Source organism: Entelurus aequoreus, linkage group LG10 (genome assembly GCF_033978785.1).
Source record: "Entelurus aequoreus isolate RoL-2023_Sb linkage group LG10, RoL_Eaeq_v1.1, whole genome shotgun sequence".
Taxonomy (NCBI): Eukaryota; Metazoa; Chordata; class Actinopteri; order Syngnathiformes; family Syngnathidae; genus Entelurus; species Entelurus aequoreus.
Genome location: NC_084740.1, coordinates 24,212,705 through 24,229,367, shown reverse-complemented (window position 1 = coordinate 24,229,367; position 16,663 = coordinate 24,212,705). Strand labels below are relative to the sequence as shown.

General features: G+C 38.9%; 1 protein-coding gene and 1 long non-coding RNA gene across 7 annotated transcripts in view; one reads left to right on the top strand and one right to left on the bottom strand.

The window, feature by feature from the left end:
- The window catches only part of LOC133658395 (uncharacterized), a 148,102-nt gene that overhangs the window by 128,115 nt on the left and 3,324 nt on the right, over positions 1–16,663 (bottom strand). The window lies entirely within an intron of this gene.
- On the top strand, positions 1,305–15,830 carry dusp14 (dual specificity phosphatase 14). The gene is made up of 2 exons (XM_062060391.1): positions 1,305–1,546; positions 14,194–15,830. The coding sequence occupies exon 2, from the start codon at positions 14,277–14,279 to the stop codon at positions 14,901–14,903; it is 627 nt and encodes a 208-aa protein (XP_061916375.1). The 5' UTR covers positions 1,305–1,546; positions 14,194–14,276; the 3' UTR covers positions 14,904–15,830.

Sequence of the window (16,663 nt, the reverse complement as noted above, 5' to 3'; positions counted from 1 at the left end):
ACCCAACTCTCTCGTTTGAGTCACACATTAAGAGTGTTACTAAAACGGCCTTCTTTCATCTCCGTAATATCGCTAAAATTCATTCCATTTTGTCCACTAGCGACGCTGAGATAATTATTCATGCGTTCGTTACGTCTCGTCTCGATTAGTATAACGTATTATTTTCGGGTCTCCCTATGTCTAGCATTAAAAGATTACAGTTGGTACAAAATGCGGCTGCTGGACTTTTGACAAGAACGAGAAAGTTTGATCATATTACGCCTATATACATATATATATATATACATATACCTATACTGGCTCACCTGCACTGGCTTCCTGTGCACTTAAGATGTGACTTTAAGGTTTTACTACTTACGTATAAAATATTACACGGTATAGCTCGAGCCTATCTTGCCGATTGTATTGTACCATATGTCCCGGCAAGAAATCTGTGTTCAAAGAACTCCGGCTTATTAGTGATTCCCAGAGCCCAAAAAAAGTCTGCGGGCTATAGAGCGTTTTTTATTCGGGCTCCAGTACTCTGGAATGCCCTCCCGGTAACAGTTAGAGATGCTACCTCAGTAGAAGCATTTAAGTCCCATCTTAAAACTCATTTGTATACTCTAGCTTTTAAATAGACCCCCTTTTAGACCAGTTGATCTGCCGTTTCTTTTCTTTTCTCCTCTGCCCCCCTCTCCCTTGTGGAGGGTGGAGTTACACAGGTCCGGTGGCCATGGATGAAGTGCTGGCTGTCCAGAGTCGGGACCCGGTGGGGACCGCTAGCCTGTGCATTGGTTGGGGACATCTCTGCGCTGCTGACCCGTCTCCGCTCGGGATGGTTTCCTGCTGGCCCCACTATGGACTGGACTCTCACTATTATGTTGGATCCACTATGGGCTGGACTTTCGCTGATATGTTGGATCCAGTATGGACTGGACTTTCACAATATTATGTCCGACCCAGTCGACATCCATTGCTTTCGGTCTCCCGTAGAGGGGGGGGGGGGGGGGGGGTTACCCACATATGCGGTCCTCTCCAAGGTTTCTCATAGTCATTTACATCGACGTCCCACTGGGGTGAGTTTTTCCTTGCCCTTATGTGTAGCCCTTTGAGCCACTTGTGATTTAGGGCTATATAAATAAACATTGATTGATTGATTGATTGTTAGAAAGTGGCGGTGTACTTAATGTTGTGGCATGTACCTACAAGAGCAAATACAAACGTCAGAACTTGCAGGATTTAAAAAAAAAGAAGGTAATACTGCGTGTCGCCTCTGCATGTCGCTCTTCTGCCCTTTACATTGACCATGGAGTGGGGGCTGAGCAAGGCGGAGGACGCAGCAGCAGTTGCCTCTCGTTTTTGCGTGGACTTTGTCGTCATGCTGGTGTGTCGTGTACATTGCGTGGACTGCCCCTCCCCCTTGGCCGGCCCCTCAGCGTGATTTGAGCGGACTGACTTTGACGCCAAATGTGCAAAGACGCGCACCCGAGCACGGTGCACTAATACGGGCGTTGCGTTCAAAATCCTCCATAGTCATCGTCTTCTTCACAGTCTTTCCCGAGAGGTGAGTTGACTTTTCTAACCTGCCTCCGACACTTAACTGTATTTTCTTTTCAAAAAGCTTGACAGTGCCGTTTTAATTAACAGTGCATGCAGGATACAAACGGTTGCATTCTCTGACATTATTGTATAAATGTATAGTTAATCAGTGTTCAGACATTATGGTTTTCAGGGTGTCCACAGGTGCCGAAAAGTCTTGCAATGCAAGTTATTACATGGCAAAACGAATTACAACAATAAATGTTCATACGCAATTTGTGTTCATAGTAAAAAAAATGTTTGAGCTGGTAGGTGCTGTAAAAGCGTTTTATTGATCTTGGGTGTGCTTTAACTGAGCGTGGAAATGCTTCATAGAAGTCCAAAAAAATGTCTTCTATTTTTGGCATTATTTTTCTGTCAGCATTACTGAGCTGCATCTGACAAACATTACATTGCTGACCTGTTGACAAGGAGGAAGTAAGAATAGCGTTTATGTTTTGGTAGTTGGCACCAAACACTCCTCCTGGCTTTCACTCCAGCATGGGGTACCAGCTGCTCCTGGTAAAGAATCGGCCCCGCGTGTGTCTGATAAATTCATAAAGTTGCAACAACCTCATATAAAAACACCGCTCACATTGCAATAATTACTTTTGATTTATCAGTTGGCAAAATTATGCATAATCAAATCAAAGAAACATGTCCCGAGGAAGAATATGTTAAATTTTGGTGCAAATCTGGATACAAATGCAGATGGAGGAATGTAAGGTCTGTTTTTGCAATTTAAGTGACAGTAGAATGGTACAATTACATTCCATATCTCATTTCAGTGTTTCTTAACCATAGGGCCAAGGCCCATTGTTAAGACGCGAGCGCCCCCAGAGGCCCTCCAAAAACCTGTTTCTCAGCTGTGGTCTGTATGGGCTGCAGCAGTACACAGTTTTAACAAACTTTTCCACCACTTGTGACAGTAATGAGTAATGACTATGTCAAACAAACAGAATAAGTCTGGAGCGAAAGTCATAGAGAAAAAAAATTTTGCGCAAAAATTATGACTAAAGTATGAAGCTGTATTTTCATTTGCACTTACATTTTGTTGACTATTTATTTAGAAAAAATATACGGATAAGCGGAAGAAGATGGATGAATATTATTATTTAATAATTTAGTTAGAATGTATTTATTTTAGCACTGCATATATGTATGTAAATTAATTTATCATCATTTTTATGAGGCCCTTCTTTAGCAGTGTATTTGATAAGTATTTATTTTGTAATCAGCCTGGCCTAAGTCTTGATAATAATCTTTGTGATTAACACATGGTTCCATATTGTTTCTCCTGTTAAACTATAAGTATGTTGATGAACTGAGGGACCCATCTCACCCCGGAAATAAACATTTTGAACTGCCCTCCTGCCCTCGGGCAGGAGATACAGGACGATAAAATGCTGGACAAACAGGTTCAAGAACACTTTCTACCAGAGAGCAATAGTGTCAATGAACACAATCAAGGCATAACAAACAATGACTGTGCATGTGAGCTGTGTGCTTGGTATTTAATGTTTTTTATTTAATAATTTTTATCTTTTTATGTTTTTTATGTTTCATTTATAAATTTGCACTAAATGGGTTTGCTTTCAATTTTGTTGTACAATGTACGATGACAATAAAGATCTATTCTATTCTATGTTAAATACAATTACTGTTGTGTGTGTATATGTATTTATATGTGTATGTAAATGTATGCATGTATATATATATATATATATATATATATATATATATATATATATATATATATATATATATATATATATATATATATATATATATATATATATATATATATATATATACATCAATCAATCAATCAATCAATCAATCAATGTTTATTTATATAGCCCTAAATCACAAGTGTCTCAAAGGGCTGTACAAGCCACAACGACATCCTCGGTACAGAGCCCACATACGGGCAAGGAAAACTCACCCCAGTGGGACGTCAATGTGAATGACTATGAGAAACCTTGGAGAGGACCGCATATGTGGGTAACCCCCCCCCCCCCTCTAGGGGAATATATATATATATATATATATATATATATATATATATATATATATATATATATATATATACATACATACATTAACACAAATACATACACACACAGACACACATTTATATACACGTAAACATACACACACATTTTTATATATATATATTTATATATATATATACACACACACATATACATACAACTTGTTGTCAAAGTAAAAATAGGACGGTCCTGTCACCTAATGTCATCCTTCACTGACCAGGAAGTAGCTTGCTAAAAATTCGGACAAACATGGCGCACACATGTCAACCATCACATTTTTTCCCGAATAACCGCCTTTTTTCGCCCTTGTTTCCTGATGCCCTCCAATTCCTGTACTGTAATTTCCATAAAAAGAATATCCTCTCCAGGAAATGCCTGACCAGTACAGCTTCTGGTCCGCTCGACAACACTCTGAAAACATTGGTGTAACATATTCCCGTTGGCCGTAAAGTCAAACTTTCAAAATAAAAAATTAAATTGTATTAAATATATTTTTATAATTTTTTTGTACTTGTTTTGCACTTTGACTCCTAAAGTAATCGTTTCACCTCCCCAGGAACCAAAAATGGTCAAAAACAGTCCTGTCATCTTACACCATCATCCATGAACCATTAAGCAGCTACGTACAGCTAAACAAACACAAAAAGGGCGATTATTAATTTAATGAAAATGTAAGTGTTCAACCTGCCCCAGAATGATAACTAGTACTGCTGGTAACAGTTTGGCCTTGGTGGATGTCTGCGTTTCTAACTGTTCTAGTTATGTGCGTGCCATTCTGGTTATTCTTATCCGACATTCCCAGGGCTATTCTACTATTTGGATTCCTCAACACACAGTTTATGGTCAGTGTGTATGCAGTGGACAAGCTGCTCCCACCTTTTTTTTTTTTTTTTTTTTTTTTTTTAAAGAAGTGTGACTCTCGTTTTTCCAGCCGTTGGCTTGGGTTTCCTCGTTTGTGTCAGCCACGATGGAACATCTGAGTGTACCAGCTGAGTATGTTATGGCATGGTGCTGGGTCACCTGTTGACAGAACGAAAGATGGATGATGTTGCGCCAAATAAATCAGGATGGTGCACATCATCTTCCCTGTTTGATTCTTTTGAGTGACAGCATCCTTTTCTCCAGCACTGAAGATTAGTATAACCCCCGCATTCAACCCCCTCCTCCTCCAGCGTGTGTATAAATAACCATGTGCGGCCTGCTGCTGGTGCACCGTTTATTTGCTTCCCTGGTCTTCTTCTTCATGTGCCTGTTGATATGGCGGCCATATTAGTGTGCTCTGTTGGTTGCCACAGCAACAGGCTCATGCCTAATAATGTGATGTTTGCAGTCTCCTCTTAATTAAGCAATAGGCTCTTTCTCAATGAGCCTATGTGTTAAATATATAATTAGAAAATACGTGGAAACTGCAGGAAGGTGACAAGCCCCATGTTGTTTTTTATAGCTGCCGCAAAAGGGCGGCGCAAAATATACACTACCGTTCAAAAGTTTGGGGTCACCCAAACAATTTTGTGGAATAGCCTTCATTAGGGATGATGTTTGATAAGGAATTATCGAGTTCGAGCCTATTATTGAATCCTCTTATCGAACCGATTCCTTATCGATTCTCTTATCGAGTCCAGATAGGTTGTTGTATATGGAAAAAAACACACAATATTTGGTTTAACAAAAGCTCACTTTTATTATATAATAAAAAAATAAAATCTAATAAATAAATAAATATTGACTGCTACCCACCTAAAAAAATAAAATAAAATAAATAAATATTGACTGTTGTTACCCAAAGTATATTAAGTGGGATTTTTCAGAGAAACAAATATATACAGTAACACAAAAACAACCTGTCTCTGTGATCACTATAGGTGTATAAATAATAATATAGTGTTAAATAAAATCAGTCCCTTGGGCACAAAACTGAAAATAATACAGCTCTCCAAAAAGTGCACTTCTGCTGCTATTTGACATAACTGTTTGTTATGATGCTTTGACATTTTTGCACTTTATTTCTTTATTGAAAGAACATTCTATGAAGAGAAAAGTTCTTTGCAAATGTGGTTACAATGCTAATAAATGAAAAGTTAAAGCTAAAAAAAGAAATACACTTTATTGAGTTAACATTATTTCTTTATGGGGGAAAAATGTTATGAGCTAGAGAATATAACAACTACACTACCCAGCATGCAACGGGAGTTACAAGCATGCGCGGTAGCCCCGAAAAGTGTTGCATGTTGCCACGCTGTGAAAGTAAACGTCAAGAACTCAGCCAACACGCCTCGTCTGCATTATTTATAATTAGACAGACAACACATCTACAGTGTGATTTTGTTTTGTTTACAAGGAAAGAAAAACAAAAGTTAAAAAAGGGAGATATGTTGTATATATATGTATGTGCTGCGGTTGTTTTAAGAACGTTGCGACAGCTGCCGTAAAGGAGGTGCGTTGCTATGTTTCCGGTTGGTCGTAAAAGTGTTCGTCATGTGTTTTACCCTGCTAAAATCTCTCAGTAAAGTTATTCGATGGATTATAGCTTTTGTTTTGAACTTTATTACACCTTGGAGCGCTTTTTCCCGTCCATTGTTTTCCTGCTTTCGCTATCTGCGCCTAATGACTGAGCTATGTGACGTCATTTATTGTGATGTCCCACGGAGCATTTCTGGTCGGGACGGGATTCGAATAAAGAATCAACTCTTTTCCTTTACTATAGTGGTCTCGATAACGGGTACCGGTTCTCAAAAAGGGATTAGAGTCCGAGGACTCGGTTCTTTTCTTATCAAACAACCGGGAAAACCGGTTTCGAGTATCATCCCTAGCCTTCATTTCTAAGAACAAGAATAGACTGTCGAGTTTCAGATGAAAGTTCTATTTTTCTGGCCATTTTGAGCGTTTAATTGACCCCACAAATGTGATGCTCCAGAAACTCAATATGCTCAAAGGAAGGTCAGTCTTGTAGCTTCTGTAACGAGCTAAACTGTTTGCAGATGTGTGAACATGATTGCACAAGGGTTTTCTAATCATCAATTAGTCTTCTGAGCCAATGAGCAAACACATTGTACCATTAGAACACTGGAGTGATAGTTGCTGGAAATGGGCCTCTATACACCTATGTAGATATTGCACCAAAAACCAGACATTTGCAGCTAGAATAGTCATTTACCACATTAGCAATGTATAGTGTATTTCTTTAAAGTTAAGACTAGTTTAAAGTTATCTTCATTGAAAAGTTCAGTGCTTTTCCTTCAAAAATAAGGACATTTCAATGTGACCCCAAACTTTTGAACGGTAGTGTATGATACCTGTTATTATCTTTAAATAATACGATAAGGCCTAACCTGACAGGTTATTATAGGTCCTAGAGCAGGGATAAAAACAAAAGAGTTCAACTAAATTGTTTCCAGAATTTCCAGAACCCTAAGGACCGGAGAGGCCTACACTGCTCCCTTCAATATTATTCATATTTTGAGAACCAGCATTATGGCGTCAAAACAGTGCAACATTTTCCTGTTCTGTATATTTAGGTGTCCTTTTTATCTATCTAGAACACATGGGTCAGACTTAAGGCTCAGGGCATTAATAAAGTGGTTCATCTTTTAGAACTAAATGTATTCATTCTTTCCATTTTGACAGAAAAAAGTGCATGTACTGCATGCAGTTGCATATCTTTTCAACTTCCATCCATCCATCCATCCATTTTCTACCGCTTATTCCCTTCGGGGTCGCGGGGGGCGCTGGAGCCTATCTTAGCTACAACTTTAATATCGAATTATGGACAAATATATTATCATACACTCAACAAAATGTATACAAAAGTTTAAATAAATACAAAATTATCTACTTGAAGTAAATTATCCATCATATTGTACACTATACCAATGACTCCGTATACATTTATATTCAAACATTACTCAGTTACGCTGTTTGACACCCCAGATCTACTGCATTCAACATGGCTAACATGGCGCTAGGTTGCTGATTGAGGTAATTTCCCTGTATATTTAACCTTGCGCATCTTGAGTAAAATCTGTAGGACTCACGTTTTTAATAAAGTTGTCCACAAAAAAGTGTAATAACTACAACCACTGTGGACAAAGAGCATATACTGTAAGTATACTGTAACTACAAACTTAAAGTAGGATGCCACACATACTGAGAGGGTGAACATTATTTTTTACTTTAACTTAACATGCATTCAAATGAATTCAGTTGACAAAATTAAAAGATAATCTAATAATTACTGACCAGAATTTATTAACAAAACATGACCTTTGACCTCAGCAATAATACTCTGGTCAAGTATATCCGGGCATTAGTTCTCAGGGAGTTTAACCTCTAATGATAATTCCTCATACATTTTGTACAAAAACAGAGGATTCATTAACTGCATTTTGATTTTTTTTTAAATATGTGGGCCAATTAGAGATGCAACGACTCGTCGACATTGTCGACAATAACATTTGTCGACATAGTGACGTCATCACTCATGTTTTTCCGGTGGGCGCCATTTAATTGCAGATGGCAACATGTAAAGTGTGGGAATATGTCCTCCTATTCTTGTTAAAGATATGAATACCTTGCTCATTTTGCAAAACATATCTTGTTTTTATGACTGCATCTGTGTTACGGGAGCATTAAAAGCGGAAGAATGTCAGACATCTGGAGGTTGCGGTCTCAACTCGTTAAAGGGGAACTGCACATTTTTGGGAATTTTGCCTCTCGTTCACAATCATGAGAGACAAGAACACACAAGTCATTTTTTATTAGGATTTTAAAGATGATAACAAAAATGCTTGGAAGATGCGGCTAATGGCAGTCACCCTGCCTTTAAAGACCTCTAAAACATGTTAGAAACCCTCCATCAACGTTTTATATACACATTGCCAGTATATATATAATGTATTAACAGACACGTTCATAACGATATGTAATATGTACAATATTTACCGTATTTTGGTCATTGTAATCATTGCCGAAACTAATTCCTCGGCACATTTATTTCCATTTCCATAGCAGCACACGTCCGACTTCTAGCAACAAATGTGTGTTCCTACTTACTGATACAAAGTCGTGTGTGTGTCGTAATTATGGCAGACTTGGTAACAAACAACAAAGATGACTATTTTTGCACAAATGAGGATTCACAACCTTATCTTTTTTAACTTGAATGAACAGAGGATGAACTACTGCTTCTAGAAGCCAGCACAAAGAAGAGGGTGAAACGTTGTAGCAGACGGAAGCCTATAGAGTGACGTGTGAGGTGAAAGCGACTCGAAGCTGCAAATGTAGAATTTGGAGACAAGCTATCTCGCGTGCTTACCCCAAAATAAACCAGAAAAAACGTCCCTGGCCAGCTGGACCAAAGAGACAACTGCCCATCCAGTGAGTCAGACTTTATATTAATCATGATACACGCAGCACATCATGCGTGTATCATGACAGACAGCATATGTCTGGCTAGCTGTGTTTTTTTTTTTGATTGATTGAGACTTTTATTAGTAGATTGCACAGTGAAGTACATATTCCGTACAATTGACCACTAAATGGTAACACCCGAATACGTTTTTGAACTTGTTTAAGTCGGGGTCCACTTAAATTGACGAAGTTGTGTGAAAAATTGTACAAACAAAACATGAAGTGTGGGCTAATACTTTACAGATACTGTAATATGATTGTTCATGTTTTTTAGTCAGTACAGATTGGTGTCCTATCGCATTGTGTTGTGCATTACAAACTCAAACGCGTTTGTCGTAGAAGCTAGCTTATCTCTCGCCGTAGTTAGCTTTTACGGCTAATACCGAAGCACGCCGATGTGTTACTACGTTAGAAAAATAGTTCCTCAGTGTTCTCTCTTACAATAACAATGTCGCTACAGTTTCATTATTATACAGGTTACAGAACATAAATCAAGTATTGGTGACGGTTTTTGAATGCATTTTTAAAGTGATTTAGAGGTAGAATTGATTGCTCCCATTAGCTGCATTGCTAGCTACTTAGAACGAGCCCATTTTTACAAGTTAGAATGCAATAAAAAAACTTTTGTCTTTTTGTCTCTTATAAGGATTGTAAACGATAGGCAAAATTCCAAAAAAAGTGCAGTTCCCCTTTAAGATTGTTAGCTTGTAGCTTGCTAGCTAGTGTGAGACGAAGTTGTGTGAAAAATAGATTTAACTACAATTTTAGTCAAAGTCTGCCAGTTAAACTTTGTCTAAACCAATTATAGTACTTTTTAAAAGCAGTGTCTATTTGCAATGCCATGAACAAGGGCACAATAACAAAGTCAATTGAATGCACGTGTGTGCACGCACACGCACACACACACAAACACACACACACACACACACACACACACACACACACACACAAACACACCTAACATTAGTCACCAATGCGCCGGTATCATAAGATTAAACATGCAATCTATTATATAGCTAAAATGCAAGAATTAATCAATGATAGAATTATATGCATTGAGTCTATTAGAATGCTAAAAATACCAGGAGTTAATTAATAATACTATATATCAGTGTGCAGCTTTTCAAACACATCACAAAATGTAAATAAGTTAGTTTTGTTGTTTTGATAGGTTTGATACCTAATACAAATTTTGTGACAAACTAATGAGCAGCATAGTTATAGTATATGTTCATATTTATGAACAATTGAATCATCTTTGTTGTTAGTAAGCACATGCTTAAAAATATCTCAAGCTTAATTTAAAAGTTGATAGCTAAATTAGAGCCAATGAATATGTGAACGCTAGTCTACTAATCGTCAGAGGTGTGGACTCGAGTCACATGACTTGCACTCGAGTCAGACTCGAGTCATGAATTTGATGACTTTAGACTCGACTTGACAAAATGTAAAGAGACTTGCAACTCGACTTGGACTTTAACATCAATGACTTGTGACTTAACTTGGACTTGAGCCTTTTGACTTGACATGACTTGCTACTTTCCCCAAAATCCAAAGCTTAAAAAGTTATTTGGGAGCGCTCCGTATTTTTCATTTTCTTCGTCTGTGTCTATCAGCGTGTTGTTCCTGTCAGCTGGTGTGCTGTCAGTACAATAGCCAATCAAATTCGATCTACGTTGTTTTCATCACACAGCATTCATCCAATCAAATTGCAGGAGAACCAATGAAGAGAAGTTGTCAAACAATGCGGCAGTGAGAAACAATGATGCCAAAGTTGGTTTCGTTCGGGTATAAAAACTACGACTTGGTCAACAAAAAACGAATTGCCGTATGCAAATCACGCAGTTCGAATATTACAGACGGAGACGCAACAACTTCCAACTTCGTTCGACATTTGAAGGTGCACAAATTTGGGTAAGTTTTGAATGTAAGATAACGTTTATTGGCTAAGTAACGTGACTTTTATATGCTGTGTAGTTAAATCAGTGAGGCTGCAAACTCACTGCTAACGTTATAACCATAGACATCTTATAAGTAGACGCAGCATCGAACGCTACTGGCGCAGACGAGATGCGGGGCCGCCATCTTGGAGTGGTGATCCGCTCCACTCAGTGAAATTCATTTGGCAGGAGCAATGAACTGTCAGCGCATTTAATTCATCTTACGTCACTGAATACCACTGATTTTCACGCGCGTTTTTGTCATACGTGTAGCTATGATAACGGACATATGTTTTGGCGTGTTTTATTATTCATAGTTTGCTTAACAGTAGTATAATATTATTATACGCTATAAGTGACCAGACGTCCGAGATCAAAACTGGGAATATAAGCCCAGTAAAGGGGGAAAAAAACGGTCAGCTATTTTTAAATTGAAGAAACAATATGATTAGGTTATATATACATGCGTATATCCTACATAAACAATGTATGAATACATTAGATATATATCTTAGGACCTATAGACTGTACCTCTGTTGCTGCAGCAGCAGAGTTTATTCTGTCTTGACACTTTGTATTGATATTTTGTATTACATTCTTCCCTTAAATGATAATGTTTACAGTGATTGTTTTATATGTATTTTTTATGTATGTCGCTTTGGATAAAATTGTCTGCCAAATACTTAAACATAAACATATATAAACACCTGAAAGTCTTTATATCAGCTAAAACCACCAATCTGTTTCACTGGATTCAGAATAAAAACAAATGCTGTTTTACCCAACAATGTTAGTGAGTATTTGAATATTGTTACTTGAAGACTTATTCCTGGTTACAATTATACTGTTAAGAAAGTATTGTCTTACATTTTGCCTAAAATGAGAACACATCATAATCAGTGGCGGCTGGTGAATTTTGTTTTAGGTGGGGCTGAAAGTTTGTAAACCAAACCTCTGTAGGGGTGTCATCCTCCCCCAGAAGATTTTTTTGTGATTTTCACATACAAATATTGAAGATCTTTGCTCCTTCTCAACTCTGTGGTAATATTATTTTCATAAAATACAACCAATAGTACGTTAATTTTAAATCTTACTTGTGAAAAGTAATCCCCCGATTCCTATTTTCAACAGTCCGCTCATTTGAGCAGGAAAACGCTGAACACCATCTTTGTTTTCTACCTGTCAACTGTCAGTTTAGGCTGCTCGCCAGCTCCTCATCACCACTTCAAGATGGCGGCCAAATTGATCGCGTCACAGCAACCAATGCTGCGTCTACTAGATGTCTATGGTTATAACGTTATTGCAAACACGGCAATATGTTGCGTCCACTGCAGTTCGCTACCTTATTCATACTTTTTGTCAAGTGATTTTTTTTAAGCAGGGTTGCATGAGGTACCTATACATAACGTTACGTTAGTCAATGTATCACACACAGTAACGTAACGTTAGACGGCGGTCAGCAGCACCGCATATTTTAGCCACCTACAAAAAGACAAACATAGTCAAATAAAGGTCAGTTAAAATGCATACTATATTAAGAATATGTGTACATATTGCATAGGGCCCTGACATCTAAAAAGTACAACTCTGTTCATTGTTTTGTTCATGTATTTGTTATGTTTTTTATGTGTACGCACACATAAACACACATACAGTATGAGATGAGATCAATGAGATAAGGTAAGAACAGGATAGAAACTGCTGTGGAACTAGTTACAATGCAATATGCCATGGAAATACAATGTTAGCACTTTTGTACAAATAAGTACAGTTGCACTTGTTTTTTCAAATGTGTTTATTCTGTAAAGGAATGAGTTAAATGTTTAAAATGACTGGTTAATAGTGCTATTATGAAGTGCAATGTCAGCACTATTTTTCCTGCAATTTCAAATGCACTTGTTTTAATAAATAAATACAGCGTTTTAAAAGCATACACAATCTGTGTAAATATATTAATATATATAATTAATATATTAATATATATAATATATTAGTCTGTGGTTAAAAGGACTTGAAAGGACTCGAAACTCAAAATGCAGGACTTGGGACTTGACTTGAGACTTTCCAGTCTTGACTTTGGACTTGACTCGGGACTTGCCTGTCTTGACTCGGGACTTGACTCGAGACTTGAGGGCAAAGACTTGAGACTTACTTGTGACTTGCAAAGCAATGACTTGGTCCCACCTCTGCTAATCGTTAAGATAGTCGATGAGTCGGCCATCAAAATAGTCGTTAATTGCAAACGTTGGGCCAATGCACTATTAAGCGATATTTAAATTCCTGAGTTAAGTGATATTTGTTATTTTTCGATAAAAGGCTATTATAGTTGTAGGTGTTGGTTGGACTGCTATGTTTTTGTTCTTTTTAATGGTTTAATTTGCAATTGTATTCAATTAAGGTCAATACTTTAACACAGGATTAAAAAAAAAATTCTATAAATCAACTGAATCAAAATGAAATATGCCGTGGGCCAACAAAAAAATAACAAGCTGCGACTTTGGCAACCACTTCTCTAAAACCTCCTTTATAGCGGCATAAGCCATTAAAAATGACGTTAGCGTGTGTGTGTCTGACTGTGATGAGTCAAGGAATGAATATTTGCTCTATTTTGGGGTGCTGATGAATATTTGAGTATGTGGTCTTGAGTCTGCAGATGCTGTTTCTCCTACATAGAAGCAGGTGACCCATGTCTTCTTATTTAAACCAAGCTGTTGCCGAAGATCAGAAGGGAGGTGGGTAAAAATAAAAAAAGAAGGTCCGCAGAAGGTGTGTGGATGACGCACGGCGGCGAGTGCAGCGGTGTATGAAGCAACGCCGCGGGCTGTGGCAGCGCAGTGTCAAGAAGACATTCCCGTCACACACATGGTGACGTGGGAAAACACGGGACGAGAACACGCGGTGATTTCTTAAATGAACCTGGATTCATACAGTTATGCAAACTGCATTACCATGGCGCACGAGCTAATGCGTACCAACACAAAATGAAACCTCATACAACAGGACTTTAGGAGGGAGATGTGTGTGAACGTGAGAGGAGATGCTCGCCTCACGTGTCGGGGAAGGGGTGGGACGTACATTTGGGTGCAAATGGGCGCATCCTCGCAGCATTGCATCCGTATGATGCATGAAGATAGCGTGGCTTTACAGTTTGAAAATGAGTTTGGAGTCTTTTGCAATGATCACTAATTTTACTCACCTACCGAATATTAAACTGAGATTGTGTTGCGTTCCAGAAGCGCCTGCTGGACTATGATTCTCGCCTCTTGAGGAATTCCAATCTTTTCAAACTTCCTTGAACCACTTGACAACCTCCTCCATGGGTTCCCGCAGCCAAAGCTTCTTCCACCATCACCACCATCGCAGCTCTGTGGTGCCAGGGGCGGTGCCCAGGCTGCTGTCGGACAACGGGAGCCTCCTGGGGGGCATCGCTCAGATCACCCCCAACCTGTTCCTGAGCAGGGGCAACGTGGCGTCCAACCGCAGCCTGCTGCTGTCCAAAGGCATCACGTGCGTGGTCAACGCCACCATCGAGCTGCCCAACTTCAACTGGCCGCACATGGAGTACGTGAAGGTGCCGCTGGCCGACATGCCGCACTCGCCCATCTCCTTGTACTTCGACAGCGTGGCTGACAAGATCCACAGCGTGGGCCGCAAGCGCGGCGCCGTGCTGGTGCACTGCGCGGCGGGTGTCAGCCGCTCTGCCTCGCTGTGCCTCGCCTACCTCATGAAGTACCACCGCGTGTCTCTGGCCGATGCCTACGCCTGGGTCAAAGCCCGCCGGCCCGTCATCAGGCCCAACGGCGGCTTCTGGCGCCAGCTCATCGAGTACGAGAGGAAGCTGTTCGGCAGGAACTCTGTGAAGATGGTGCAGACGCCCTATGGGGTCGTACCGGATGTTTACGAGAGGGACCGCAGGAGTCTGGCTCCGTACTGGGGCCTGTGAGCCACCGCTGGACTCGAAAGCCCATGGAGTTTTTAAAAGAACTCTGGTTCGCTTTGAACAGGAGAAAGTCTAGTCTTTGAGTAAAAAGACCACCGGGAACACAATGCAGTCAAACCCCGGTGCTGACTATCACCTGGTGTTAGCTGTGCTTGGCTCCTTTTGCTGTCATGTCACGTGGTGGTTTTGTGCCAGTCTTACAGAGCAGCATGCTCAAGTCTATGGTAGCATTTTTGAGAGCAGTGTACAAAGACAAATGTATGAAAAGAGTTTATGAACATCGCAATGTGCTAGTAAGCCACCTATACGCCAAGCAGTACAGTTTCTACAGTTAAAACGTCTTAAGGCTGCCAAATGATTTAGACCTCATTTTGGGTACCAACCAGAGTGGTGCGGTACCTGAGGTAGTGGGCAGAGCTAGGCATGATTGACAGATAATGTTCACTGCAAGGTGTCGAATGGAAGGGAACAGGAAGAACAATTAAATAAAGTCAATTACAGATAGCATTTAAATGTATATTAAAATAATCTTTGTTCCAAACGTAAACTAGCTCTGGTATTGTTTCAACACAAATTTAAAACATTTAGAAACGGGTAGAAATGTAACAATTAATCAATTACAAAAAAGCTTCAATTTATATTCTGTTACTTGATTAATCGCTTTAATGAGTGTAACTAATAAATAAATCCGGAACGTGTGGAGTGCCGGGAACTAAATAAGCGGCAGTGCAACAGAGCACACATGAGAGCGGTGTGGGTGCCATGTGTGGTGGCGAACAGAGTTTTTATAATGTTAAAACATGTTAAAAGTGTGTTTTAATGTTCATGTGTGAATTTATTAGAAAAAATAATGAAGGTTGTTGCAAGCAGTTTATTTAAACTAGTTTCCCCAAAATACGCATTGAGGCTATAAAGTGTGTTTTATCTGATTACTCGATTAATCGGAAAAACTTTAAATGGATTACTTTATTACAAAAATAATGGATAGCTGCAGCCATATAAACTGACTTTTAATATTTAACAAAGATTTCCACACAAACTTACTATTTACTGAAGGGTTTCCACCGCTTTGCAGCCTTAATCTGTGCTGGTCTAGAACTGTACCCTTGTGTGGAGTGCTACTCATATTAACAAAAGAAGATCCTTTAAAGATGTTATAAAATCTACTGTTTTTGAAAGGCAAAAAAAAATGTTAATGGTGCCGCCGTGTCAAAGTGTCTGACAGGAATGACTGATATCCTATTTTTGTCCATATTGAAATCAGAAAGCTCCCTTTGCAAAGCCACGACTGCTCCATTTCGAGTGATGGTCGTTTTAACAGTATGTTTATTGTTGTGGTTGTGGTTCCAGCGAGACTACACCTAATTTTTCTCTCAGTATGACGCAGCACAATAATAAACATACTGTTACATTTTTAAACACTTTGGGCATCTTTTTAAAGTACAACATTGCATTCAATCTTAAACAGTTTTTTTTTTTTTTTTTAAATAATAATGTGGTTTTACCTGCAATTTTATGACAAATAAAGCAAGCGTGCAATTTTCTATTTGTGTTTAAAACTGAAAAAGAGAAACAATAAAGACCGAGCATCCGACATTGATGTTGTTTGTATTATTGAAAACCTGAAATTGTCTCTCATCTTCCCTTAAGAGTTGTTTCATTTTTCAGGGATGTCAAAAGAACATTGTGTCATTCATTTCCACTCGGTTATGTCACACAGGAACAGTCACCGGGGCGATGAAAGCGATTTATCTTGTTTACAC